The 26076-nt window shown below is 44.5% G+C and overlaps 2 protein-coding genes and 1 long non-coding RNA gene across 18 annotated transcripts in view; 2 read left to right on the forward strand and 1 right to left on the reverse strand.

Moving 5' to 3' along the window:
* SH3KBP1 (SH3 domain containing kinase binding protein 1) overlaps window positions 1–7333 on the forward strand; it is a 222895-nt gene extending 215562 nt beyond the window's left edge. For 15 of the 16 annotated variants that reach the window (XM_015302495.3, XM_015302501.3, XM_015302505.4 and 12 more), the window contains 4 exons: window positions 532–657; window positions 3122–3393; window positions 4161–4224; window positions 6272–7333. In XM_015302495.3, coding sequence (XP_015157981.2) covers window positions 532–657; window positions 3122–3393; window positions 4161–4224; window positions 6272–6313 — 504 coding nt within the window. In that variant the 3' untranslated portion in view covers window positions 6314–7333. Of the gene's footprint in view, window positions 1–531; window positions 658–3121; window positions 3398–4160; window positions 4225–6271 lie in introns of those variants that run through there. The other variant, XM_040698721.2, reaches the window with a different exon arrangement.
* Window positions 7301–9375, reverse strand: LOC121106840. The gene is made up of 2 exons (XR_005839973.2): window positions 7940–9375; window positions 7301–7614 (listed from the first exon to the last, which is right to left on the reverse strand). It is a non-coding gene; the product is annotated as an uncharacterized LOC121106840 (long non-coding RNA).
* Window positions 9376–19048: 9673 nt separating this feature from the next.
* The window catches only part of MAP3K15 (mitogen-activated protein kinase kinase kinase 15), a 73258-nt gene continuing 66230 nt past the window's right edge, over window positions 19049–26076 (forward strand). Inside the window, exon 1 of the mRNA XM_003640489.6 lies at window positions 19049–19546. Coding sequence (XP_003640537.2) covers window positions 19228–19546 — 319 coding nt within the window. The 5' untranslated portion in view covers window positions 19049–19227. The remainder of the gene's footprint in view (window positions 19547–26076) is intronic.

The following is a 26076-nucleotide window of genomic DNA, read 5'->3' on the forward strand; positions in this document are numbered from 1 at the left end:
AAACAAACAAAAAATCTTTTAAATCTGTCTATGAGCACAAATACAGAAACCTAAAGAAGTTCAGAGGCTTTTCTTCCCATGGCAGATCCATGGGTGAATGGATAAGGGATGGAAAAAACCTTCCTTGTTTGCACCTTTGCAAAAAGCCTATGGCAGACATATGTTGTACCATCAGTGTGCATAGGCAGTAGTGTGACTCTTCAAAACAGCAGCATTGCCTGCACTATAGGCAGTGCAGTGGCAGAGCTGATGCCCCACGGCATGCAGAGCACCCTAGCCAAGTAACGTAGACAGGAAGGTGCTTTAGTCTTACAGTATAATACAACGCAAAGGTGGAAATCAATATCTCTAAGAATTTCTCATTCCATCTAGCCTTGGAAGCAAAAGAAAAAAAAAAGGAAGGAGGGAGAGTGCTTATTTTCAGGTTGTTACTTTGGAAATTACGACCAAAAGAAAAACCCAAACCAATACCACATAGATGCTTTTCTTACTCCTGTATTAAATCTGCTTTTTTTCCTTCTCTCTACATAGTCGTCCCTTTCAAGCCCAGATTTCTTTGACTCACCGAGTCCTGAAGAAGAGAAAGATGAACATGTTTCCATTACTCACAAAACTATTGAAGTGTCGAGGAAGTCAAGAACTGTTACAATATCACAGGTAAGTTAATTGGAATGCCTGTTCATCCTTACTGTGTGGGCATTTTAATTTTTGAAACCATGATTCAAATAGTTACTTCAATATTAACTATTTTAATATTAACACAACAACCACTTTTGGAACCAGCCCTGTAAAAAAAAGCATAAAAATGGTAAGGACGTTCTGTGTTTGAAAAGTCTAAACTGAATTGCAGAGTTAAAATGCCTCCATAAACGTAGTGTGAAAAAAAAAATCTTTCTAGTATGATTGCACTTCACAGAACCAGAGAAGCTAGCCAAATAAATGTTAGAAACAGAGGCCTTTTTTGCAGCTGTAAATTGAGTTTACATGAGATGAATCTGTGAGCAAAGTGAATAAATACAACTCTTTGAGCCATTCTAATAGTACATGAATTAAAATTTGCAGGTGGAGTCACTTTTTGTAGTGGTGTAACTGTATCATATAGGCTTGTGCCATTCTTACTCTGTCATGGTAGAAAACTGAAATTATCAAATACTACAGAAGTAATATATAGATCAGGCTTCAGATTTTGGCGCTATAGTACATAAGGATACTGTGGCTAATAAAAATATTACATTATAATATTTATATTTTTTAATATTATTTGTATTTCAAAAATTATTTGAAAGATGCAGTCATGCACTTCTGTGATCAGATTATGAGGATAATGTTTTGCTAGATAGCTCCCTCTTCTGGGTGTGCTTGAATTAGCGAATATTCTTGGGCCAACATCCGTAAATGATATGCTGGCATGACAACAATGTAGATGTTGTTCCTCTAAAACACGAAGACTGCTATCAGAAAGTGTCTGCCTGAGGCTTTGATCCAGATGGACAGATATGCTGTGGCATAACATGTTCAGCTTGGACAGCTCCAGTTGTGCCTTGCTCACTTGCTGCCTAACATCCCTGTTCAGTTCAAAGGAAACTTGCATCGGGTGATAGAGGGACTATTATCCATGAAGGATCTGGTTGCAGGTCCATACTACTCAGACGTGCATACACATACTTAAAGCGTTAAAGGAGCGTAATAAAGATCACAAGAGTCAAGCATTCAAGCCACTGGAATTATTCATCTCTTTTGTGATTTATAATGCCATTTTTCTGTATCTGGTCACACTGTTTGTTTCGCAGAAGACTTTCTTCTATGCACTGTTTGTCTGGAGCAGGTTCTGCACTCAGACATTCTCATATAGAAAAGAAAAGTTTTCTGCAGAACTTGGTGGATCCTGCTCTTCCCTCCCCACCAGGTTTTCTCTTAGTTGTCATCTGATTGCTAATTTTGCTGTTACTTTGTTGACTTAATGTCATTGCCCTACTCCTCAAGTCTTCACTTACCCATGTATCTCTGTTTGCATACTATTTGTTCTCAGTATCTTAACTTATTTGCTATTCAGTTTCAGTATCTCTTTTCCAATGAGAGAATTAAAGGGCTGTCTACTGCTTTCTCTTACTCTGGCCCAAAAATCAGAACTTAGTTCTGGTAGGCATGATATAATGCACACATTAGCATTACCAAGTAATAATATGATGAACAATTAAGACTTATTTTACTTGCCAGTGTGACAGTTGTACTTGCACACCTGTTCTGTTTATGCAGTGAAGTAACGGATCTTATACAGCACGTGTTTTCTGTACTTTGTCTACTAATTAGAGCACTGCATTGCAGTTTAAGAAGCATGGGATCCTTTTGAGCTAAGCCAGAAATTTTCAGGGTAACCATATGAATGTTGCATTTTTCTCTTAAGTTCCTGTAAGAATAAAGAGCCATTGGTAGTCAAGAGGATTCACAGATGCTTTGGTTACTAGAAGACAAAAAATAAAATTATACAATTTTTTTTTTTTTTGTATTAATATATTTTCATTCTGAAGTCATGGGATTTTGTGTTTCTTTTTTTATCATACCCCCAAGCAAATCTGCAGAATAGTTAGTTATTTTTGCAATACTAAGGGCAGCATTTAATGCATTCTTTTTTAATTTTAAGACAATGTCGGATATGGAAGAATCCTTCAGTGCTTAATTGAAAACCATAAATGTAATCTGCAAAAAATGCAATTTGGATTTGTGGCCTTACTGTTGTGCTTTGCAGGAGACCTCAGTGAATGCAGGCATATTCCTACAGTATTCTGTGAGAAACAGTGGATATCTGTCCTTGTTGCATTATACTGCTGGGTCTGAGATGTTGGAAGTGGTTTTTGCTGGTTAGTTTTAGCAACTGTGGAAACTTCCACTGAAGCTGTCTGAAATAACAGGTCCCACCTAGACCCCCTGTGTTGTATAAGTACAAAGATAATTTACCTAATTGTTGCATCTCTCGTGCTTTGACCATGGACTTTCAACACTACTGCAGAGCAGCAAAATACTTAATGGTTTGTTATAGGTCTGATTTTCATAAAGGTTTCTCCTAGCACCATTTTTTATTTTGTTATTTTTATTACTATTATTATTATTTTTTCTTTGACAGGTATTTGATAATAAAACTTCGTTGCCTCCAAAACCAGGAGGTTTGGCTAGTGGCAGTAATGTACAACCATCTCTATCACCTTCACCATCACCTGGATTTCATTCAATTGCTATGGGAACAACAGGCCACAGGTCAAATTCCCCATCCCTACTTGGTGCAGAAGGAAAGCCAAAGACTGAACAATTGAGCCAAGGTCAGACTGCCCTGGAGGAGCTGAGAACGCAAGTTAAGGAGCTAAGAACTATCATTGAAACGATGAAAGACCAGCAAAAGTAAGTACTGCAAATCACAGCTGTAGTTGGAATGCATCCAGTAAGTGTGGCCTCAGTGTCTTCTGGAACTTGTCTTCATATACATTACTCTGTACTGATTGCTTTTTTATTTGCAAGTGGTTTCTGCCTACTTTCCTGATGTTCAGGAAATGCTCAGAGCTGAGAAACTCAGGAAAAAAGCCTGGCGCTATCAATCCGTAATGGCTTCTGCTGTTTCCTGCTTCATGACATAAGCAGATGTTTACGGGCTTTTGAATAAGTTAAGTTAGAAGGGATTAGCACTGAATAATTTTATATTGTTTAATCTGCTAGTAACTATTTGGAACTCACATGCACTGATCTTAATAAGAGAAGGCATTTGTAGTGGTTGTAGTACAAATTTCACACAAGTTCCTAAAAAGTTAGGTCAGTGCGTTGTTTCATTGTTAGTGCATGTTCAGAGGAAGCTTGTATTTCAAAAGGTGAGCTCATTTCAATGGGAATGTGGGGAGGCCAAGAGCAAAAGCAGTGGATGGATGCAGGGCTGTTAGAAGGAAATGTATTACTCATAGTATTAACTAGCAGGAGGAGAAACTGCCATTTTATGGTTAGTGTTACATCTCTATAGTATGTAATACACAAGAGTATACTTCCTTTAATTAGTTCTTTGGGGATAAAGAAAGAAATAACTAGTGAAGGAGGGAAAATATGTCTCCAGGAGGTGTTCCTTTGTGTCCTACTAGTTTCAATATTTGCATTCCAAGTTTTTCATTGCACTCTTTTAACAGAAAAGAGATTAAGCAGTTGCTGTCTGAACTGGATGAAGAAAAGAAGATCCGTCTACGATTGCAGGTACTTAAATTATTTATAGTGCTATTGAAATATTGACAGGTTTGATTTAGCCTCAGGTTCAGGACGTAAAACTCTGATAAGATGCTTAGGTTCCAGTGAATCAAAAGCTATTAGCATTTCTGAAAGGGGGTACCTATTCCCTTCATAGCATTGCCGGTCTGTGTCATATGTATTGCGGTTCTGGGTTCTTACTGAAAAAACTGCTAATTAGCTAAAAAGTCATCAGCCCAAGTAGACAAATACCAAGCAAAAGCACACAATACAGGATTCCAAGCGTGATATTTCTTTAGTCTCAATTTTAACGGTCTGATTTTGTCACAAGTGGAACAGTGCATTTTTTAATGGTTTACTCTCTCCCAAAGCCTTATATTTTGTATTTCATATTTCACATCGCAAGATTTTTATGTCTGTTTTATAGACTGAATTCAGGTTGCCTTCACCAAAGCATCCTAAATAATATGAAAGATAGCATTAGGATTAAGAGCCAGTTACTGCTATCATAGTTTGTATAGTACCTAAGTTGTCATATTGATTTAGTGTTTCCAAGCAGTGTTCTGCCCTTCCTGTGTAAGGGTAACAGAGCTGCACCTCTGTTAGGGTCATAGACAGTGCAGCTTCAGCGTGGAATGACTTTGAATCTGCTTTTCCAGATTATGAAGAGTAATGTACTTGATAAGAGCTTTAGTATTGATTATGTTTTATATTTCTATGGAATAAGTCAACTGTACTTTATCTTTGTACTGGGATAGGAAATCAAACTGTAATTTCACTGGGCTGTTCTTGCTTAGAAGAGGACTTGGGAACATGACAAAGAGGGGCAGAACAGGTGATCATCAATGTTTGCGCTCCAGGGCTGTGTAAAGGACTTTACGCATGCAACCACATAGGCTTCCAGTAGCACACAATTCATGTTCAGCTCAGATTGAAATAGAATCAAAGTATATCTCAAGGTGGAAGGGGCCTAAAAGGATTATTGAGCCCAACCTGTTCCATGCCCACCACCCTCTGATGCAGCCCCTGTCCCTAACCCCCAGCTGCCCCTCCCCTGACACAGCTCCATGCCGTTCCCTCGGGCCCTGTCGCTGTCACACAGAGCAGAGCTCAGCGCTGCCCCTCCGCTCCCTGTGAGGAGCTGCAGCCGCCATCAGGCCTCCCCTCAGCTCCTCTGCTCTGCGCTGGGGAAACACAGCGGTTCCTCATCCATCTTGCCATCTAGGCCCTTCAGTGTCTTCATTTCCTCCTTTGGATGCTCTCTAATTGCCTTATGTCCTTCTTACATTGTGGCACCCAAACTCACACCCAGTGCTGTAGGTGAGGCTGCACTGAGCAGAGCGAGACCCTTCCCTCACACAGTCACAGCACTGGGCCTGGTGCACCCCAGATGTATCTATTCAGATAGAATTGATGAATATTTGTATAACAGTCAGTGATGTACAGTAACAGGCCAGAGTTTCAGAGGTCTGCATTTCATCTCCAAGAATGGTTCAAAATCTTTACTCAGAGACCTGCAATGATGGTAGTCAGTGGCAGCTAAGTTGAGCTGTAAGTACAGCAACTGTTGCATGGGCACAGTGCTTGCTCAGTCAGTTATTTCCTGGCTGTGAGATGCATAGGCTGTGACAGTCATCACTGAGAACTGAGAGAGTTTGGGAGGTGTCGGGTCATCACAGAATCACAGAATGGCCTGGGTTGAAAAGGACCACAGTGATCATCCAGTTTCAACCCCCTGCTATGTGCAGGGTCGCCAACCACCAGACCAGGCTGCCCAGAGCCACATCCAGCCTGGCCTTGAATGCTCCAGGGATGGAGCATCCACAGCCTCCTTGGGCAATGTCATGTTCCATGACTGTGCTTATCTAGCTCTGAAGGGAGGAAGCCATGACCACTCACCTTGTGCAGCTGAGAAGGTCACCTGCATTTGTGAAATCTTTGGAAATAAGGGTGATATAAAGCCTGTACTGAAATGTGTGCTTTTCAAACTGCACCAACTGTGCCTTAGTTTGTTAAAACATCTGATTTCAACAAAAATACTTTGTTTTTCTTTCAGATGGAAGTCAATGACATAAAGAAAGCTCTTCAATCAAAGTGAATACTTGATAGATGGAATGTTGCATTATTCTACATGACTGAGACTCAAATTTATGCCCCAGCCAAAATAACTTTGTGCCAAATGATTTAAGAATTGCCTCAACATCCCTTTATCGAAGGATTAGCACAACCATTTTGGATAGCACAACAAAAATACCAACAGTGAGGAAAAATCTTCCACACGAAGCGGTGCTGTGTGGCACTGGTTGTGACTGAAATCGATCTTCTTGTGCTAAAGGCTCTCTACTTCAAGATCATAGGTGAAATGAAAACTCAGGCAGTTTAGTCCATAGTGGTACTATTTTGATGATATTTTTCCATAAATAAAGTGTATTTCAGATTATCTGTTTACAAGCTTTATGATTTTGATTTTTGTTTTTTAATTGTCTTTTGTCACAGATTTTAAAATGTTTGTACTGCATATAGCCAGGAATGAATGTTAACGTTGGGGCTGGAGGGATTATTTTTGCTTCGAGATAGAACAGCCTACTTCTTGTTACGGTTTTAAGTTGTTAAATATGCAATTTCATGTCCCCCGACCCCCCTACGATGAAACTTACCTTGTGTACAGTAATGTATTTAGGAGAAGAAAACCAACAGAATAAGAATCTGGTCTTTGCAATGATTTGTGCCTTTCTTTGCCACACACCGACGGGAGCTGGTTGCAGGTCAGGTCTCCGTCACGTAGCTACCCCCATCTCCCGTCACCGGTGTCCGGTAGAGGTCACGCTCACCGGGTACAGCTAGCTGCTCCACACAGCCGGGTCCCTGCCAAGTGGAGGGACAGTGGCACGGTTGAGAGCATCTCTGTCTATATCGGCTGTGGCTTTTTAGCTTTCCCATTTTCAGTAGCCTCTCCTTTGGTTTTGAATGTTTATCTCCGCTTGGTTTTCAGTAGATGATTTCAGCGCCAGCCTCCGTCCCCAATTTTGCACAGAGTGAACAGAATATGCATTATTAAAGCAAAAATAAATAAAAGTAAACTATAAAACATGAATAAAAAGTTGTATTATTTCCTGCACAAGGTTCTCCATTGTGTGACATTGTTTCATTTGCTGTTTATGTGGTACTGTTTGCTGCATTATGCTGTAAGCTTTCTGCCATTGAGTTATGTAGCGTGAGATACTTTATGCCCTGCTTTGCAGTGAGCCTTTCTCTTCCTAATTTTGTGGAGCCTGGTGCTTGCTTTGTTTCTTCCAGTTTCTGTTTCCATTCTTTCAAAATAACTTCTTTTGGTTTCCTGTTAGTGGTTTTGTGTGTTCTTTACTAGCAGTGGAGCATCTCATACCTTGTCAGCAATCCCTGTTGAGTTTATACAAAGCATTTAAGGTCATGGATATTTTTGCACAGCATGGAGTGAGTGGGTGGGTGAGTGATATTGTTGATACTGCGGAGTGACAAAAACACCACAAAATACTCAAAGGCTCTGTTTGTCATCTCACCAAATGCTGGTATTGGCTCTGTCCAGGATGTCCTGTATCACAGCTGACCAACCTGCCTGCTGGGAACTGGGTGAGAAGTAGCTCTCTGTTGGCCAGTCGTGTTCCCACATGGCTGGCAGAGCTCCCCTAATCTTCTTACATGCACAGTTGTATAAAATACACACACCACCACACTCAAATCTTACCTTACAGAACTCGGCTGGCAATACTGAACCTCACTATCGGGATCATTTCTTCTACTGCAGCACATGCTTGTTTTGTAACTGTGGTATCCAAGATTGAAAGATCTGATGATGGAGCTTGAGAATATTTCAAAGAGTCCCAATACGTTGCTCAGTGTTCTTAAATAGAAGCACTAATAAAATATCACTGAAATGCTCTTATTTAACATTTCTAAATAATTACATCACTTTTTTATTCAAAGAGTGATAGTCCCAGTACAACTTTCCAGCAGTAAAGGTTTGTGAGGTCGATAGCAGCGAGTAGAAGAGGAGGTAATAAGGATAAAGAATAAGAATTCTGTTTGGGTTTGTGGTGTTATATTTGCAGTGAGTATCCATGCAACAGTTCTAGCTTCCTAGTTGCATCATAGGAAGAAAATAAACTATTGTATCCATGGTAAATAAAGTTCTAATTCCCGAGTTGTATCTCAGATGTGGAAGGGACGTCTCAGAAGTGTTCTACTTTCTGTGAATGCAAGTACGAAGTTGGCAAGGAGTTTTCTGATAGCAAATCACATTGATTTTTCCCCCCTGTTGATGATACCTTGAGATGATAGCTTGTCACTTGATAAATCCAAGTGAAAAGTTCAGCGTCTCTGTAAATGGAGATTGAATAAGATTTGGTGAAAATGCTCAGCTTTGCAAGTTTATTGTGATGAGATAAGGGAGTTCAAAGCAACGCAAGTTTTTCTGCTTGCTGCATTTCATTATAACAGAAAGTATTTTACACAGTCCGTGGATTTTTCCCTTTTTAAAGGGGATCACTTATGAATGAGACCTGTGGATGTGAGCTGCTGCTTTAAAAAATGTCTGGGTTTATATTTCAAAGAAAAACAAAAAATGCTGGTGAGCTACGAAGTGCTTTTGATGTGACAATGATTAAATACTGCTGTTTGAAGAGTTGTGGAAAATGATTCTTTGTTAATACGCACACACAGTGGTCTTGAAGGAGACTTCAGTTTCCAGGCAGAAATACGTGTTGGTATGAAACGCTGGGATCACGCCTTTGGGTGATAATGTTACTCATCTCTATTTGGAAGCGTGTTAGATTAATAAGAAAACAGTTGTGTTCTTCTTCTAATGTTGTTTTTTCAACTCTAAAAGGAACTGATATTCTTCACATGGGGCCACTGTGCTCAGTTTTACATGGAAATGTGAATATCCAAGGTGTTCCTTAAGTTTTATTACTTAAATTTCATCTTCTGGCTGCATTTTTGTTATTAAAGATCCATTCAGAACTGAGCACAGTTCTGGCAGGCAAAGGCCCCAGGTGGGTGTGGGCCCTTCTCCCATCCTTAGGACCAGGAAGAGAGCGCAAGGTCCGGTGTCTGGAGAAAGGCCTGGGGGCTGGGAAAGGGGAGAGGCACATGGAGGAGCACAGTGTTGTGGACTGGGTAAGCATGAAGCTGCCGGCTAGGCGGGCAAGCTGTGGTTCAAGAGCAAGGGGGAGGACTGTTTAAAAGTGGAAGCAACTGCTCTTTGACTTCTGTTTAGGAGTGGCCGCGGTTCTCCTTCGGCAGATGGTCTTCCCAGTGCTGACTCCTATTCAGAGCACTTGGGGTGGATCTCAGTTCCCTCTACTAAATACCAGGTACTTTGTCTCCATGGTTATTAATACCATTCCGCCAGAAATGAGATGTCATTTGGCACCTTTGGCCTCAGCTGACTCTCAAGGCTGGCCCAGGAATGAGCAATCAATTGCTCACATCCCGGCACATTCATTCCTGCCTCCTGCAGCTGCTTCCCCCTCTACCCTCCAGCCACAGCCACTCTGTTTGGGAAAATAATCAACTCAGGTAGCTAGCCTGAAAGCATGGGGATGCCAGTGCTTCCATCATAGAACGGATCAGCTGGGGAAGCAAAAGACTTTTTTTTTTCTTAATTTCTGCAGGAATCTGCAGTGCTGTATGTATGCTGCTGGGGCATGAGTGGGGCCTGGAGCCCCCTGCTGGCCAAGCCCACACGGGTTGACCGTGGCTTCAAGCCTTCTTCCCCTCTGTGGCCCGCAGATGATGCAGGCAATGGAAGTTATTGGACTCAACGCACTTCTGGATGTTTTCAGTTCACTTATCTTGATTTGCAGTCCTATGCAAGCACAAACTTTCATACTTAGCTAACATAAGCCACCAGGAGCCAGAGGAACAGGTGTCCAAGGGGTTTGCTTCATGCTGCTCAGGCGGGCTGCCCTGCAGGCAGCCATGCAGCTGAATTTGGCCTCACCTCACATGCTGTGTCCAGTTTTGGGCCCCTCACTACAAGAAAGACATTGAGGCCCTGGAGCATGTCCAGAGAAGGGCAATGAAACTGATGAGGGGTCTGGAGCACATTTCTTATGGTGGTTGGACTACATGATCATTGTGTTTTGTTCCAACCTTTGTGATTCTGTGATTCTAGGAATTTCTCCTTTCAGTGCTCAGAATTCAAGGATTAGACTGCTTTCAAAACTTTTTCTTTTATATCTCCTCACTTTACTTTGCCCAGACCCTGCATTACTATTTGCTGTGGAGGTCATGTTCCTCAGTACAAGTTTTTCTCTCCTGCTTCATCCCAGCCAGAGAAAGGTGAGCATGCTCACGTGGAGGGACCCATCAGACTGCTCTTCAGCTCCTTAGAATGAAGTCTGGGATTTTGTGAGAGCACTCTGGGGGCTTCTCTTGGAGGATGTGAAAAAGAGGCTGGGAAGCCATCCCTGCTGCAGGATGATCCCTCACTGGGGTTTACCTCTGCAGGGGATGCTGTTCTTTCTGAAGGGCATAACACCAGTGAACTGCAGGAGACAGAGCAGTGCAACAGCCCCTGTGCCAGGTTCTTTCTCCTACCAAAAAGCAGAACAACAGATAAGAAAGGATAAGTACGACAGTATGAGCACCTGCATAGCAATTGTTGCTAGATAATTTGGCTACTCCAGACTGAAAGAGCCAAATTAGTTGAGCCCCCCTGGAAGCACAGGTGCGGCCATTTAGTGAATAATAGCACAAGGCACAAGAAGCATGGCATACATTTTGAGACCCAGCAAAAACAGCACTGGCTGGAGGAAGCCGGTTCATTAATGGATGTCAAATCTCTCGCCGGGGGCTCAGGATGTTTGTGCTGTGATTGTGCAGCTGGCTTGGCATGTGTCACTGTGCTCAGGGAATGGAAAATTTCCTATGCTCTGACCTGAAGCACCTGTTTACGTCAGCAGTGCAGCTCAGTAACCTGTGGGTGGGGAGCTCTCCCACAAAAACGATGTCACACTGCTGCCAGGGCTAGGAGCTTCAGCGTTGAGCTTGGGTTAATCTGGTTATGCTGGAGTCAACAAGGTTGATTCAGCCTCAGTGCTAACCCAGAGTTCCCAAAAGAGAGCAGGGCAGCAGAGACATGTCAGGAATGCATCAGCATGAGCCTGTCCAGCTGAGTGTGGGGCTGAGACAAGCCCACATTCTCCCACTCATGTTTTCACTCTCCCCCCAGCCCTCATGTTTTCTCAGCCTTCTCCCACCTAATTATAAAAGGTAGCAATCTCAGACAGCAATCCTCCTGCTATATTGAACCTGGTGGTTTCCTCCTGTAGGAGAAATGTATGTCCCAGCACTCCTGTGATGTGCAGGAGGGGATCTGCCCCCTGAAATGCATCCCACTGCCTTTGCTCATCTGAAGCTGCTGATGCTGCAGCTTTGGTAAGATTGCTGCCTTTATCAGGCTCTGTCTCCTTGAAGGCAGGACTGGGCTTGTCACTGTGTCTCTCCAGGACAGAAGGCAAATGGGCTGCTCTGCAGTTTGAGCTCAGGTTGGTTTCATGCCACAGAGGTGAGTGCATGCCATAATGGGATCCTGTGGGTTGTTGATCTTCTGTGAAGGGGGAAAGAAAAGGTACGTGATGTTTGTCCCACTTGTGTGTACGTGCCAGAGTGATAACCTTATATTTTGCTTTGATGCTGTGTGAATAACCGAATACAGAGCAATACTGAATCGGATTTGAACACTGAGATAAAACAATGCTGTCGGGCAGCACAAAGGATTTTACCCCTGCTTTGGGTAGTCCTACTGCTAGCATAACCTAAGTGCTCATTTCTTCAGAGTATCAGCCGTGATTTGGAATTTCCCAAATGAAAAAGAGTAGATATCTCTCTGATAAAATCATTAGTAAATCCTGGATCTGCTCTTGTGAAAAGGCCAGGAATGTTTTGTGCTTCTTCAGTGTCTTGGAGCTGACCAGGAAGCGAGTAACTGTTTAACTGGGTGCTGTGACCCTTCCCACTGCAAAGTGCAGGAGGAAACTTTTTCGTACTTTGACAGAAATATGATTTGACACAGTGATGGGCTGCAGGTCTCACTCGTACAGCATTTTAAAACTTTGCTGGAATGATTCCTATCATGCCAGCAGGTAGAGGTCTGAAAAAGGGCTGTGTTTGAGTGACAGTGTGTCTGGCCATAACACTTTCTAACTGTACAGGGCTGACGGGTGGTTTGGCAGTGGCTGTAATAGCCCTGAGCATGTGACGCTGTTCTAGCAAAGAATAAATGTAATACAAGTTGACAAAGCATTTGGCATCACATCTTGTCTTGCTGCAAAACCAGGAGAGCTCCAGGAGCAGCTATAGGCTGATGTGCTGTAAATGTGTTCAGGTCTCATCATTAGGAGCACAGAGAAGTGCCCATAGCAAAGCCCCAATATTAACCGCAGCCCCATGCTAACAAGCTCACACCTACCAAGCAAAGTCATTACGTAAGCAGAGAAAAGAGCTGCCAGGGCTTTTCAGGAGGACCAGTGTTGCTCTCTTCCTCACTAGGGGCCTCAGCTGTGCTCTCAGTGGTTACTGCCCACTTTTCTGCTGATCCCACGCTGCTCCTTCATGGATACGAATTACCCTCTGACTGAAAAAAGCCCCTGCTCTGGACGTTGGTAGACTCCTTCATATGTCAAGCCAGCGTTTAAGAAACATTGCCATCTCTTGTCTGCCTTAACAAGAGAAAATGCAAATACAGTTCAAAGGTTCCAATTGAGGTTGTAGTATGTTTATTTAGAATCACAGAATCTTTAGAGTTGGAAGGGACCTTTAAAGGTCGTCTAGTCCAGCTCCCCTGCAATGAGCAGGGACATGCACAGCTACATCAGGTTGCCCACGACCTGATCCAGTCTGGCCATGAAAGTCTCCAGGGATGGGGCATCCACCACATCTCTGGGCAACCTGTTCCAGTGCCTCACCACCATCAATGTAAAAGACTTTTTCCTTATATCCAACCTAAAGCTACCCCCGTTAAGCTTGAAGCCATTTTCCCTTGTTCTATCACCACAGACCCTGCTAAAGAGTCTATCCCTTTCTTTCCTGTAGTTCCTCTTTAGATACTGAAAGGCTGCTATCAGGCCACCTCTGAGCCTTCTCCAGGCTGAACAGCCCCAGCTCTCTCAGCCTGTCCTCATAGGAGAGGTGTTCCATCCCATGGATCATTTTTTGTGACCCTCTTCAAGACAACCTCCAACAGGTCCACGTTTCTCCTGTACTGAGGGCTCCACATCTGGGTGCAGTACTCCAGGTGAGGCCTCACCAGCACGAAGTAGAGGGGCAGGATCACCTTCCTCACTCTGCTGGCCACACTTCTTTTGATGCAGCCCAGGATTTGATTGACTTTCTGGGCTGCAAGGGCACATTGCTAGGTCATGTCCAGTTTGTCATCCACCAGTACCCCCAGATCTTTTCTGGCAGGGCTGCACTCAATCCTTTTGTCCCCCAGTATTGGTAGCGGATGTTGCCTCTACCCAGGTACAAGCTCTTGCATTTGGATTTGCTGAACCTCATGAAGTTTACTTGGGCCCACTGTTCAAGTCTGTCTAGCTTCCTCTGGATGGCATCCTATCCCTTTGGTGTGTTGACTGCACCCCACAGCTTGGTGTCATCAGCAAGTTGTTGAGAGTGCATTCAACCTCACTATCAGTGTCACTGATGAAGATACTGAAAAGTATCGTTCCCAGCACTGACCTCTGGAGGATGCTGCTTTTCACTGATCTCCATCCAGACACTGAGCCATTGACCACCACTCTCTGGATGATCCTGCAGCCAGTTCTTTGTATATTGAACAGTCCAGCCATCAAATCCATATCTTTCCAGTTTGGAGATGTTGTGGGGTACTGTGTCAGAGGCCTTATTGAAGTCTTTAGATAGATGACATCAGTGGCTCCTCCCTTGTCCACTGATGCCTTGACACCATCATAAAAGCCCACTATTTATCAGTCTAAACGTATGAAGTTTTCAGTAGCACCTACTGTAAAAGTGAGTACCAGCAGAATAGATGAGGTTTTTGATTTTGTCACTTCAGATGGATTTTTGCCTCTTCATGATTGCTTTTCTTCTCACAGTATCAAGTGATAACACCAAAACCATTGTGATTACAGATGCTTAAAACATTTTTAAGCAACATGAACAACTTGTCTTTTGCTAAGTTTGTAAGTATCATACAACCTCTTGTACCTGGCATCTAGAGAAATGTAGAGAAATGTAAGAATAGCCAAATCATGTAGTCTAGATGTCTCCATGATGTGTTTAAATGAATTCCCTGCTATAGTTACCATTTTTCTGGGATTTCATTAATCAGCAGATGGAATGAGCCCATTGGGCTGGAATAAAAGTGAGTGCCCAGGTGGCCACGTCATGGATATTCCTTCAGTGACAAGTAACTTGAGAGAGGCTGAAGGTGAGAACCTTGTCTTAGAACAGTCCAAAAGTACAACCACACAGAAAGCACTGAGCCATGACAGATAAAGAAGTTGAGGATACTTTGATCAGGTTGAAGACAGGAAAAATCATCAGACCCAGGATGAATATGTGATTTTCAATGAGTTCACAAATGTTATACCAAGCCACTTGGAGTTCCTTCTTGTTCCTACGGGAAATGTACACTTCTCACCCCTCAGATCTGCTCAGTTGGGGAGAAACCCAACATGATAAAAGATCTGTCAGGTGTAGGACTGCAGAATAGAAAACATTAATCATGTCAGGGGACCACATGAATGAAGAAATATAGTGCTGATGTCATTAAAATATTAATGTCTATCAGCTGAGAATTGGATGGGGGCCTGGTTTGTTTTTCTTCCCATCAGAAGTATAAACTTCAGAAAGTGAATGTGAAGTTGTGTGAAATGTGTTGAAAAGAGGAGATGAGTAGTTTTTAGTTGGACTATGATGGGCTGTGGTCCGGAGAAGCTGAGTTAACCCTGCGCACAAGAGGAGATCTGAGCAGAAAGCTGCACTAAGAGATTGTATCCTTGCACCAGCAGCTGTTTGCTTTGCCCTCATTCTCTCTCAGCATGTCAGATGAGCACATGAGGTCTCGTGCTTTCCAGTGAAAGAAAACCAGTGCTGATTCAGTGGCTGTATGGTATTTAGAGTTCATGCCACTTTAGGGCACCATTTCAAAGCGAAACTGCCTGCATGTCAGTGTTCTAAGCTTGTGGCATTTGTAGGCCTCTTTGTGAGGTTCCCCTTCAAGGCTCATTCACGATGCCATTGCATAGATATGATATTTTGAATCGAAGATTTTGAACAAAACTGAGCAGCTTTGCTGGACTTCTTAAAGGGAATTCACAGGATATTATATAGACTCTGGTAAAGCTTTTATTTGATGACCTTAAAAAAGAGAACAGCATTTACACGAATGCATATTTAACATTAAATAGATCTTATTTTCTTGTTCAATAAATACAATAACAATTTTCTTCTCATTCATATAAGAGCAGTATCTGTATGGTTACTTGGATACCTGCTCACTGTAAATGAAAATAAGTGGAGAGCACACTAGAAACAGTACTACTAACAAGTTAATTAACAAAGAGTTTACCATTATCACTGTTTAACATCTTTGTCAGTAACATGGAGAGTGGGACTGAGTGCACCCTCAGCAAGTTTGTGGACAACACCAAGCTGAATGGTGCAGTCAGCTCACTTGAGGGGAAGGGATGCCATCCAGAAGGGCACTGACAGGCTGGAGAGGTGGGCCTGTGCAAACCGTATGAAATTCAAGAAGTCCAAGAGGTCCTGCATCTGGGCATGGGCAATCCCAAGCACAGACACAGACTAGGCAGAGAACATGTTGAGAATAGCTCTGTGGAAAAGGATTTGGGAGTGTTGGTTGATAAGAAGCTCAGCGGGAGCTTGTGTGAGCTCAACAGGACCAGTGTGAGCTTGCAGCCCACAAAGAAACCTGCATCCTGGGCTGTATCAAAAGAGAGGTGGCAGCATGGAGAGGGAAGAGATTGTCCCCCTCTGCTCTGCTCTCATGAGGAGTCATCTGCAGTACTGAGTCCAAGTTTGGGGCCCCCAGCAGAAGAAAGATGTGGAGCTGTTGGAGCAGGTCCGGAGGAGACCAGAGATGCTCAGAAGGCTGAAGCACTTCTCTTCACAAGAAAGGCTGAGCAAGTTAGGCTTGTTCAGCCTGGAGAAGAGAAAGCTCTTAGGTAATGATTCAACTTTTTACTTGCAAAGAAACACTGCAACATCCCTCCCCTCCAAAGTGAGTTTCCCACTTGTTCTCACTCAGGTAACTTGCAAGATCTGAAGATACTGGTATTCAGTGGAAATGTGAGTCCTACATCACAGGCTCAGTTGCAGTATACAGAACGAAGCTTCTTCCTTTAAAAATGCTCCTTGTTCCTAGCTATAAAGAAAGTCCACGAGCACGACAAATGGCACCATGTTAAACTACTGAAAATGAATCTTCAGAATGTGGCAGCTTGTTAGGGAAAATGCCAGAGGAATGGTAAGGATATTACTTGGAAGAAGAGTGAATATAATCAAGAAAAGAGGAAAAGTCTTGTTGTACATGAAATATCTATGAAGAAAGACTGTCGCTCTGTTCCAAGATGAAGAGACAGACCTCTCAGCATGCAGTATAAAATGGTACCGAATGTTAATGGCTGCAGAATGAAACCCAAAGACACATCTTCTATCTGCAAGGAAACAGGATTGTGATAATCTCTAGAAGGCAGAAAAGGCTTTTTTATTATGTCTCAGCAGCATCCCGCTAAGCAATTCCAGCCCACATATTTGTTCCAAATTAACACTTCAACAATTCTCAAGATTGCAGGGAGAACCACAGCACGCCTCCATTGTTCTGAACCCATTCAACTGCAATTTGTTTTTTGCATGTTAGCTGTTGATAGCCTAAGAACACACTGGAGTAAGATTTCCTGCATAAATAATCCCTTAAATTTTACAATATTGTATTTTTCACTCCAGAACCAGCTCTTCAGCCAAACTTTCTTATATCACAAAAAATACAAAGTAAGGTTTGTGCTGGAGAGGACCATAGAAGTGTGTGCTAGCAATATTTGTCAGTTGAGGACTGCCATATGCACACTGAGGTACTTCCGCGCATGGGTTCAGACTTTCGTCCTGTTACATCAGAAAATTTTTGACTTTCTGATTCAAGGCTAATAGAGCTAGAGGTGTCAAACAGAAAGGCTTACTCGTGCTTAGAGAGGAAAACTTCCAGGAAGGAATAGGAGCTCCAGTAGCCAAAGTAGATTATTTCTCCGAGGTTTCCCATACTAGTGCTCAGGAACCTCAACCTCTGCACCAAATCCAACAGCTTACTCACCCCAAACTCTCCAAAATGAGAGACAGATTTGCCTCTTATGTGGTTTTTCTGCATCCATGTTGAGCACAATGCTATCCCCACCTTGGAGTGGCTCTCAGAACAGCTGGCTACTGGAACCCCTCTTTTGGTCACAAGGCCATGGTGCCAGACACCTACAGAAGAAAATCATAGAATCATAGAATCGCTAAGGTTGGAAAAGACCCACAGGATCATCCAGTCCAACCATTCACCCATCACCAATGGTTCTGGCTAAACCATGTCCCTCAACACAACATCCAAATGCTCTTTGAACACCACCAGGCTCGGTGACTCCACCACCTCTCTGGGCAGCCCATTCCAGTGTCTGACCACCCTTTCAGAGAAGTAGTAAATAGTGTGCAATAAGTTGCTTTTATTGTATTATAGCATGTGGTAAAAATATTAACCTCAGATAGCAGTAGGGAGCAAGGCTGCATCAGAAGGTAAAGATGCTGTTCTCTTAAAACTTGTTTGTAGCCCTAAGTGAAAAGTGAGGTGAATAGGTTTTCCAGCTGGACTTGCTATTTCCAATCCAAATTCACTTAAGGCCTCATGGTTTCCACAGTTCCTTTGGTCCTTGGCTGCCCTGATTTCAGTGCATGCTGTGGTGCCCTTCTTACAGCCAAGATACAAAGTTGAGAGAAGGACCTTGGCTGTCCTGGTGGACAGTAGGGTGACCATGAGCCAGCAGTGTGCCCTCATGGCCAAGAAGGCCAATGGTATTCTGGGGTGCATTAAAAAGCATGGACAGCATGTTGAGGGAGGCGATCCTCCACCTCCACTCTGCCCTGGTAAGGCCATATCTTGAGTGCTGTGTCCAGTTCTGGGCTTCTCAGTTCAAGAAATACAGAACTTCTGGAGCGAGCCCAGCAGAAGGCCACAGAGATGATGAGGGGCCTGGAGCATCTCCTGTATGAGGAAAGGCTGAGAGACCTGGGGCTGTTCAGCCTGGAGAAGAGAAGGCTGAGAGGGGGTCTTAACCATATTTACAAATACTTACAGGGAGGATATCAAGTGGATGGGGCTGGGTTCTTTTCACTGGTGCCACGCAGCTGAATTATGGAGCCACGATCATGAGAGATTTTAAAGAAAATAGAAGAAACTGAAGGATGCACTGTTCTCAAGCTTTTGGCACAGTTGACCTATCTATGGTCAAGATCATTTAAACGATAAGTGGAAAGATAAGGCGTTAGGGAAAGGGTGTGATACACCGAGCTGAGGGAAGAACAAGCGGCAACAGTGGTCTTTGCTGCTTCGGGAACAGCCCGGAGATCCGGGCTGACAGCAGCAGACGGAGCCCGGCTTTGCACGGGCACGGGGCGCTGCTCAACCCCTCCGAACACAGCCGAGCTGGGCCGCCACTTCAAGTAACAGCAGTGACCTGAGGGAGCGGGCGGTGCCCGGGGGCGGATTGCCCCGCGAGGGGCGGGGAAGGAAAGTGAGGCGCGAGGCGCGGTCACCCCGACGGTGCCGCCTCCCCTCAGACTCGCTCTGGTGGCGGCGGGACGCGGTGCGCCAGGGGCTGTCCCGTCCGGGAGGGCGACGCAGAGCTCGGCCTTCGCCTCGGCGCCCGAGGGTGCCTCCCGGCCGGGCGCGACCGAAGTTCGCCCTCGGGCTGGCGATGGGGCGCGGCCCCGCCTGAGCACCTGCCGGCAGCCGCCATGGAGAGCCCCGCGGGCGGCGCGGCGGCGGAGCCCGCGCACCCCGGCGCGGAGCCGGAGCTGCCGACCCCCGGCCCGGCCGAGGGCGGCGGGGAGGCGGCCGAGGGCGGCGCGGCGGCCCCGAGGTCCCGCTGCCTGAGGGCCGTGTACGTGCTGAACGACCCGCCCAAGGCGGGGGCCGGGGCGCGCAGCCCCGAAGCCGGGGCGAGGCAGTGCCTGCTGCGGGCATGCGAGGCGGAGGGTGCGCAGCTCGGCACGGTCAACTTCGGGGAGCTGGACTTCGGGGAGACGGCGGTGTTGGACGCCTTCTACGACGCGGGTGAGCCGGCGGGGCGGGGGGCTGCGGGGCGGGTGTTGCGGCTCACCTACAGCTCTCACCAAGCCTTGGGACAGCAGCACTCTTGAGTTACTTGCTGAGAAGCCTTGTCCGGCTCTCGGTCTGGCTGGGAGCTCCGAGCTGGAGACAGCTCCTCAGCTGGTCCTCCAGATGCCTCCTGCTCCCACTTATTGCTCTGAATGTACAGCCAGCAGGACAGAGCAGTTGGCCCTCTGTACTCAGCTCTGGTGAGTTCTGTGTTCGGTTTCACACCTCTCACTAAAAGAAAGACATTGAGGCCCTGGAGTGTGTCCAGAGAAGGGCAATGAAGCTGTGAGGGGGCTGGAGCACAAGTCTTGTGGGAAACAGCTGAGGGAACTGGAATTGTTCAGTGTGGAGAAGAGGAGGCTCAGGGGAGACCTTATCACTCTCTAGAACTGCCTGAAAGGAGGTTGTGGTGAGGTGGGAGTTGACCTCTTCTCCCAGGTAACAGAGATAGGATGAGAGGGAACGGCCTTAAGTTGTGCCAGGGGAGGTTCAGGTTGGGTATTAGGAAGCATCTCAGAAGGAGCGGTGAAGCAGTGGCACAGGCTGCCCAGGGAGGTGGTGGAGTCGCCGTCCCTGGAGGTGTTCAAGAACTGTGTGGAAGTGGTTCTCAGAGACATGGTTAGTGGGTATGGTGTGATGGGTCTGTGGTTGGACAAGGTGATCTTAGTGTTTTGTTCCAACCTTAATGATTCTGTGATTCTAAGGAAGTGTAGAAGCACATCCTGAAGAAGTCGACCTGCTGGTGTTGCTTACTGTCCAGGCTCCAACTTATTACGGGTCTCTGTTGGTGCTAAAGGACCCTGCTCTCTCTTCTCCAGCCAAACCACTTAAATGGTTGGGCAGTATGAGAAAGAGTTACATCCTTCTGAGCAAGCAGGGAGAGGAAGCCCCTAAGTCAGTAGATATTATTTAAAGCAGTCAAAATTAGCACATGCACTACTTCCACACTGATGTTTCTCATATCCTTACGGGCAGACTTCAGGAAAGTGGGGATCCAATGACTCTGAAGAGGAAGGTTCCTTGAAGTCCACATTTATGCTCATCTTGCTCAAGAATATGCTTTGTTTTGCTCTTGGGACATGTTAAGGGAGACTCTTTAAGACTTTGTTCTCATTTTACATGGTTGTATGATGAGTCCATTTCATCCTTCAGTAAGTCATCCACATACTGAGAAACAACACACCTTTTTGGTTGTTTCCTAACTTCTCAGATGGGATTCTGTTACAACTCTCTTAGCAGGGTTGGAAAGTGTTCTCTATGCATAACAGATGCACTCTCTGCATCCCTTAGGACACAACCACAAGCAGCAGCTTCTGTGTATCTCCCCTCTATTTCTTTGTGTTATCCTCCTAAAGGGAAGCGTGATACCGTACTGCTGGCCTCATCAATGCCAAACTTTTTCTAACAGTCCTATTAATGTGTAGGCACATACTTGCTCTGCACTGCACTGAGAGCTTATTTTGAGATGGTTATTCATTTTCTTAAGTTCCTGCATTATTAAATAGGTGTCTCTTGTTTAGGATTGTGCCTAACTTTGCCAACTTCTTCGGTATTCGGGGCATCTTGGAGAACTGAGATCACTTTGTGCGTGATTAATATAACTTTGTAATACTGAACTGCCTTACCACTGGATACTACTGTGACATTGTTATCTCTACACTTAGTTGGCAAATGTTTTATACCACTTTTAACATCTATTAAAAACTAATTAAATAGTCCTAAACTAAGAACTGTTCCAAAGGAGACTTCAACACAGGCCCTGCATTCATACCTTTTCAGTAGCAGTGTTTTAAAATCAGCCAGGGGTACAACTCCATAATTGATGCCCTAGTTTCACAAACTGTTAGGTCAAAGCATCCTGTCATATTGTTACCTGTATTAAGAGAAACCCCTAGCACAAGTCACCATTCTCACCCAGCCCTGTGAGCTGTCCGAAAGCAGAGGGGTTTATTTGCCCCCATGTACTTTTTGGAAAGCCATGCGTGATGTTACTGCTATCTGTTAAGAATCCCAGATTAACTGCCATCAACTACAACATAACATAGTAGATTTGTTCATCGACTCGTAACATGCTCGTTCAGCTATCCCACAATTTCTTTAGTCTCTGAAAAATCAGTCATTTTTAATTTCTGTATTTTTGTATATATATGATTTATTGCTGTCATATTCTTTTTGTAGAACGTGTGTTGGACTGGGGCCGATGGCATCTATTCAGTTCTTAACAAAGAGCATCATTAATGTCACGTGGTTAACTTTGTGTTCAGAAATGGTGTGTTTATTAAAAAAAAATCCAGAGAAGTGTTATGCCATTGTGATACTGATGGAAAGTAGCGCAATGCATATTTACTTTCTGTACATTGTGGGCAGAACTTGAAGCACAACGTGCTCTGTTATGATAGTAGGGCTTCTCTAATAGTTGCTTGCTTGCCTTTTGGTTTGCTGTCTGGAATCCTGACCAGCACATATCTACCGACACTTAATGACTGAGCAGTGAAGTCTTCACCTTCTGAATGGTATCTGTGGGTTCTTTGATTGAAGCTCTATCCGCTACCCCACTTTTCCCACTCTGCCTGAAGTTGTGGCCATTTACTTTAGTCAGAAGACACCCTCCTGAAGCAAGTTGATGTATTTCATTTCGTATGAATCTATGATACCATGATTATTAGAGTTGGTGCCTTTTTGAGGACAAAACCAGAAATCTTTAAGGATGGAGAAGAGAAAGAACAAAGAGAAAGAACAACAGGAAGCTCTTTTTCCTGTCTGCAGGCAGAATTCCTGGTAGATGATTTCCCAGTAGACCACTGAGAAGAGTGCTCAAAAACACTTTTATGCTGTAAGGAGAGTATGATGTCCTTCTTTTCTCCTTGAGCATACTCATTACTGACTTCCCACCATTTGAAATCTTATCATGAACAGAAGTGTGATTTATGCCTTAGGTACGTTATTGCAGACCAGCAGGTAATGCAGAATGACTCTCATCTTCAGAAATCACCAAACTTTCTATGGTGCTTTGATAAAAGGGAACCTGTAAATTGTACAGCTCCTGTGAGAGCAAACTTAGAATAAATGGTGAAATTAGGGCTTATTAACAAGAAGATGAGCTCTCTTTGCTCAGATTGTTTTAGAAACAAGCAATCAACAAAGTAATTTATGTGATACAGGAGTGAGTGGTGGTGTCTATTGAACAAAGAAGCAATCGGGGGAGGCTTGGAGGCTTGGGATATTTCTTGGATCGTTTGGCCACAATGTTTTGAGATGACAGTAGTCATTGAAGTCAGCAGCATGAAAGGATGAAAGGAAGTTTGGCTGAAAGGAAGACAGACCAAGCAGAGACTGAACAACTAAGGAATGAAGCTAGAATTTGCTTAAGAAAAAGGTTACTCCTGAAACAATCCAGGAAACAGTATGTCAGATCGTTTATCAGCGTAATGGAATATTTTCAAGTCCATCTCTGTTGTTCTGCTACATATGAACTTTTCTTAGCAGCATCCTGCGTGGTAAGGTAGCCCCAAATGCATTGTTGGATATCCTGACGCCTGTCCAGCAGCCCTCTCTTCACTCAGAGCCAGTGTTAGACTGGAGAGGGCTTCCAAACAGAGCCTGAAAGGTGGATCCTCCTTACTCTCTAACACAGTCGAACCACTCTTAACCCTGATTTCTTGTTCCTGAAACTATTTTTCTTCACGCCATGAAAGGGAAAGGCAGCCTGTGTGTTCTGGGTCCTGATTTTCAGACTGGCAGTGACTGAAGCCACGTTGTCACCCACAGCCAGCTACCGCCCTGAAGCCCTCTTCCCTCTGAAGGCTGACATCCTCACTGCAGAGTTGGCAGGAGTGCTTCAACACCTTCAGCCAGAAGCGGGGATGTCAGGATAAAGTAAACATTTATCTTCAAGCTAATCCACAGCATGGTAACTGGTGTCGCTGAGCTGGAGGCACATCTTTGCCTCGCTGACTCTGCTGCAGGAATTGTGATCTCTGACAGGAAGGTGAGGATGACAGCTGAGGGCAATAACCTTAAATAAACGTCAACAATCCTTGCCGCTGTAGTTTATCTTTGCTCCTGGGTGTGACAGTGAGTGGCGGGGAGGGGTTAAAGGGTGGCTGTCTGATGCTTGCTTCAGCAGGCAGAGGTAGCAGTTTTACTGAGTAATACTTAGTATTTCTCTTTTCATTTCTTCTGCAACTGGCCCAGTGGCTGAGGGTGTGTTTTCTTTTTAAATCTGAGGAGATGTATGCACAGTGTGATATGGAAATGTGAAGAGAAGCAGTAAAACTATCTCCAGAGCAGGAATGCGGTAGCTAAGAGGCTGGGGCTGACGAGGTTGAGTGTTGTGCTGCTTTAATACAACAGCAGAGCTGTCAGGACCTGATTTTTTATCTCTGTGTGATACTGCACATGCAGAGCAACTCTGGGAGACTGCAGCCAAGCACTTCATTGTGCCATCAAAGTAAGGTATTCTGCTAACAAGACTGCAATGTAGTAGCATTACAGCCCTTTTATATCCAAGGATGTGAGGTAAATTTTAAATGACAGTAGCAAGCTTGATGCAGTCTGTCAAGTGTTTATGTTACTGTGCTCTGATACATCCTAGGTGCTGTGATGCTCCCATTACATTCAAGATGTGTCTTTTGCTTTAATGATGTTGGGTTCAATTTTCAGTATGAAGTCATCTTACAGGAACACTTACTTGCATTCAGAGATTTGCATGCTTCACACAACATTATTTTCACTGTCAACATGAAACATAGCTGTGTATCAGCCTTATTGCTCTTTCAACGTGTGGCTTGAAAGGCTCTGCTTTGGTTCAGCTTGCCTATAGGATTATGAAATAGCTCTCTTCGTGTCAGCTGGACAATATTAGAAACATGTAAGCAAGTAACCATAAATAGGTTATGTTGAGTGCATTCACGTTCCTGTGGCATAAATATCTACAGGATGGATGTCACGTGGATTTGGGCCAGGCTCTGTTTAGCAATGCCCAGCAGTGGAACCAGGGACTGTGGGTACGAACTGGAACATAGTGAGTTCCATATGAGCATGAGGCATGTGAGGGCAACGGAGCCCCAGGGCAGGCTGCCCAGAGAAGCGATGGAGTCTCCTCTGGAGATATTCAAAACCTGTCTGGATGCTTTCCTGTGTAACCTGCTGTAGGGAAACTGCTTCAGCAGGGGTTTGGACTCGATGATCTCCAGCAGTTTGTTCCAACCTCACCTATGCTGTGTGTTCTGTCATGTCCTGCTTTTATTACCTGGTTTTATTTTATTTATAGCTATACCTCACTTCTGTTTTCTCATGGAATTACACGTGGTCATTAAGCGAATCACAGGTGTTTATGTATCCTTAGTTAAAAAGTAACTGATGTTCCCCTTTTGCAGATGTAGAAGTTTGAGGTAAGGCTCTTCTAATAAGGAGTTGGTGCAGAACTGGGGCAAGAACTCCAGATTTTGGGGCTCCTTCTGCACTCTGCTCCAGCGATGACCCCAAGTTCTAACTCACTGGTTCGCTGTGCTGGCTGCTAATCCATATACAGCTAACCTGTGGGGTATACTGCTGCTCTGGCACAGGCAAAGGAGCAGCCCTAGCAGTGCCTGCTTGAGCTGCTGCCTCCTTTCATGCTCCACTGATATTATGTAGCTGAATTAGGCAGTCAGGGGTATAGGGTCATTTTTTAGAAGGACTTCGAGATGGTTTACAGCTTGCAGGTGAAACTACTGAACAGGGTAGACTCTTTCCCTCGTGCTTCAGTGTAGATGTGAGTTGCTTTAGCCTTGTGCTACCTTTGAACTGCGTGTGCTTGAGGCTGAGCCAAGAGAGAGCACAGCTGTTGTTTTATCCTGCTCCTGGGCACAGGCTTGCTGCAGAGCTCCAGTCGCTGCTGAGGTCATTTTGGTTCAGCTGGCAGCTACTGGTGGGCCAAACATGTACAGTTCCACCTAGCCTGTTGTCTTTCTCTCAGGGGTGCTGCAACTACCTTCACTTTTTCCTTGGAGGTTGGGGTGGCTATGGAGGTGTGCCAGGAGCAAAAGCTGCATTGCTGTGGTCTGTGAGGAGACAGCATGAATTCCGACTCTTAAAATTATTGGATCGCTGTGCCATAATAAACTACGCTTGCTTTTCTATGCTTCAGAATACTTGCCTCACAGAAGTAAATCATTCTGCTGTAGTGTTAATGCTGAAACTTTTCACTGGTCCAAAACCCAGTGCCCTCCCTGCTCCATGGCTCAAGCCACAAGCCTGCAGATTCTTACAGTCACTTGCTGTTGACTTTTTCTGCCAGTTTGAAGTTGTAACCTAATTTTCAGAGCGAGTAATACAAGTATAAGTGGGTTTTTTTTGTTTGGATGGTTTTGGCTTTTTTTTTCTGCTGAGTTTTGATCTGTGATCTCTACTCTGCTACACTGTGATAACTGTGGAAAAAGCAATCCTAGGAAGAGCTGGCATGAACGTGGGGTAAAGCAGTTTGCCTTAGCACTGCCGCTAAA

Source organism: Gallus gallus, chromosome 1 (genome assembly GCF_016699485.2).
Source record: "Gallus gallus isolate bGalGal1 chromosome 1, bGalGal1.mat.broiler.GRCg7b, whole genome shotgun sequence".
NCBI lineage: Eukaryota > Metazoa > Chordata > Aves > Galliformes > Phasianidae > Gallus > Gallus gallus.